General features: G+C 33.0%; 1 protein-coding gene across 1 annotated transcript in view; it reads right to left on the reverse strand.

Moving 5' to 3' along the window:
• Positions 1–1,297, reverse strand: part of LOC108904605 (rhomboid-related protein 3-like) — a 13,909-nt gene extending 12,612 nt beyond the window's left edge. The window contains exon 1 of the mRNA XM_018707229.1: positions 1,113–1,297. Coding sequence (XP_018562745.1) covers positions 1,113–1,229 — 117 coding nt within the window. The 5' untranslated portion in view covers positions 1,230–1,297. The remainder of the gene's footprint in view (positions 1–1,112) is intronic.
• Positions 1,298–1,498: the final 201 nt, after the last annotated feature.

Here is a 1,498-nt window from a genome sequence, read left to right on the forward strand (position 1 = left end):
GTTTACTAAAACATCTGTGCCTCTAAAGTTTAAATTTAAACTGACCACTTCCACAGCCGTATCAGAATCCATCATTTTGCTGAACGATTTTTATCCTCATTCAAACAAAATGTCAAAAAGAAAAAGGTTAAGTTACCGGCTGACAATACTAGTTGAATATACCAACAGAATATTCAGCTGAAGGGTGAAGAGTTCAGTCATTTGATCTAAACTTGTGACGTCACATAGTAGTTTAAATGACTGACTATTCTCGCAAAAACGTAATATTCACTCATACTACACATACTACAACATACGACTTCACTCGCGAAAAAAAGCCTAACGTTTTAGCTTTATTTTAATTGATTTGGGTTTTCTAACATTCAATCGTCATTTACTCGAAAACTTTCCTATATAAGATGATAACATATTAATACTATCGGATTGACAATGAAACAATCTTTCAGAATCAAAAAAAATTACATATTTAAAAAAATTTCGATGACGTCATTACTCGAAAACAAATGACGGTTGAAAATCGCCTTTTATGCTAAAATATGTATTTTTTAAATTAAAATCGACCTGTTCGAGGATTTTTCCCAAAAAAAAATTGTTTCGTTTTTACTGAATTTATTCCATACTTTATGCGCGTACTGTATTACTGTACTATGTAAGAACAAATATTACGTTTTAATGCATCATTTGTATGTCCAGAGAAAAAGAAATACGCGCGGTTATGTAGACGGAATGAAACGGTCATACAAAAACGACGACAAACTCGAAACAAAACACCGCTTTTCACTAATCATTACTATCCTAAAACCCTATCGATTGGAGTCAAGAAGATATTCTTTCACACCAACATTCTGAACTGACGTAACTGGAAACAACTACTCTACTGACGAGAAATTTGTCCTAACAGCATCTTTGATAAAACCAACACGTAAATCTAGGGCACGATAGGTAGTCTTAACTATTTCTGCATTTTTACATTTTCAAGAGACTGGACGGAACTAATAAATATTAATAGAAAGAAATTGTAAAATAATTTTTTCTGGAGGTACTTAGAAAACTGTTTGGATACAATAGTACACATCACTAAGATTAAACAAAATGTTACAGGGTTTCCTTACTTCGTTGAAGATATATTTGTAGTAAGCGACGACATCCTTGTTTCTCAAAATCGCCGATTTTCTTATGATCCTCGCAGTTTTCTTGTCACAGGTTACAATATGTTCCGTACTCTGCATCTTGAACTACACAATGTGTTACATACAACTACTCGCAGGGAACTGAACCATTTTTTGTAGCGCTTTGTTTCAATTGTTAAGCTGGTAATAAACTGATAAACGCAGATGGCGTGGTCCCTTGATGCCTTGACCACTATTAGACATTGGCTTCTTCGCAAAGTGGGAATTTTAACATCATATAATCATTATTTATATCGCGTTGATTCTTATAAAATCCCATTCAACTGATTAAAAAAAAATTGACGAAGTTTGTATTTTTAGTGAGTATT

Source organism: Anoplophora glabripennis, unplaced genomic scaffold (assembly GCF_000390285.2).
Source record: "Anoplophora glabripennis isolate ALB-LARVAE unplaced genomic scaffold, Agla_2.0 scaffold294, whole genome shotgun sequence".
NCBI lineage: Eukaryota > Metazoa > Arthropoda > Insecta > Coleoptera > Cerambycidae > Anoplophora > Anoplophora glabripennis.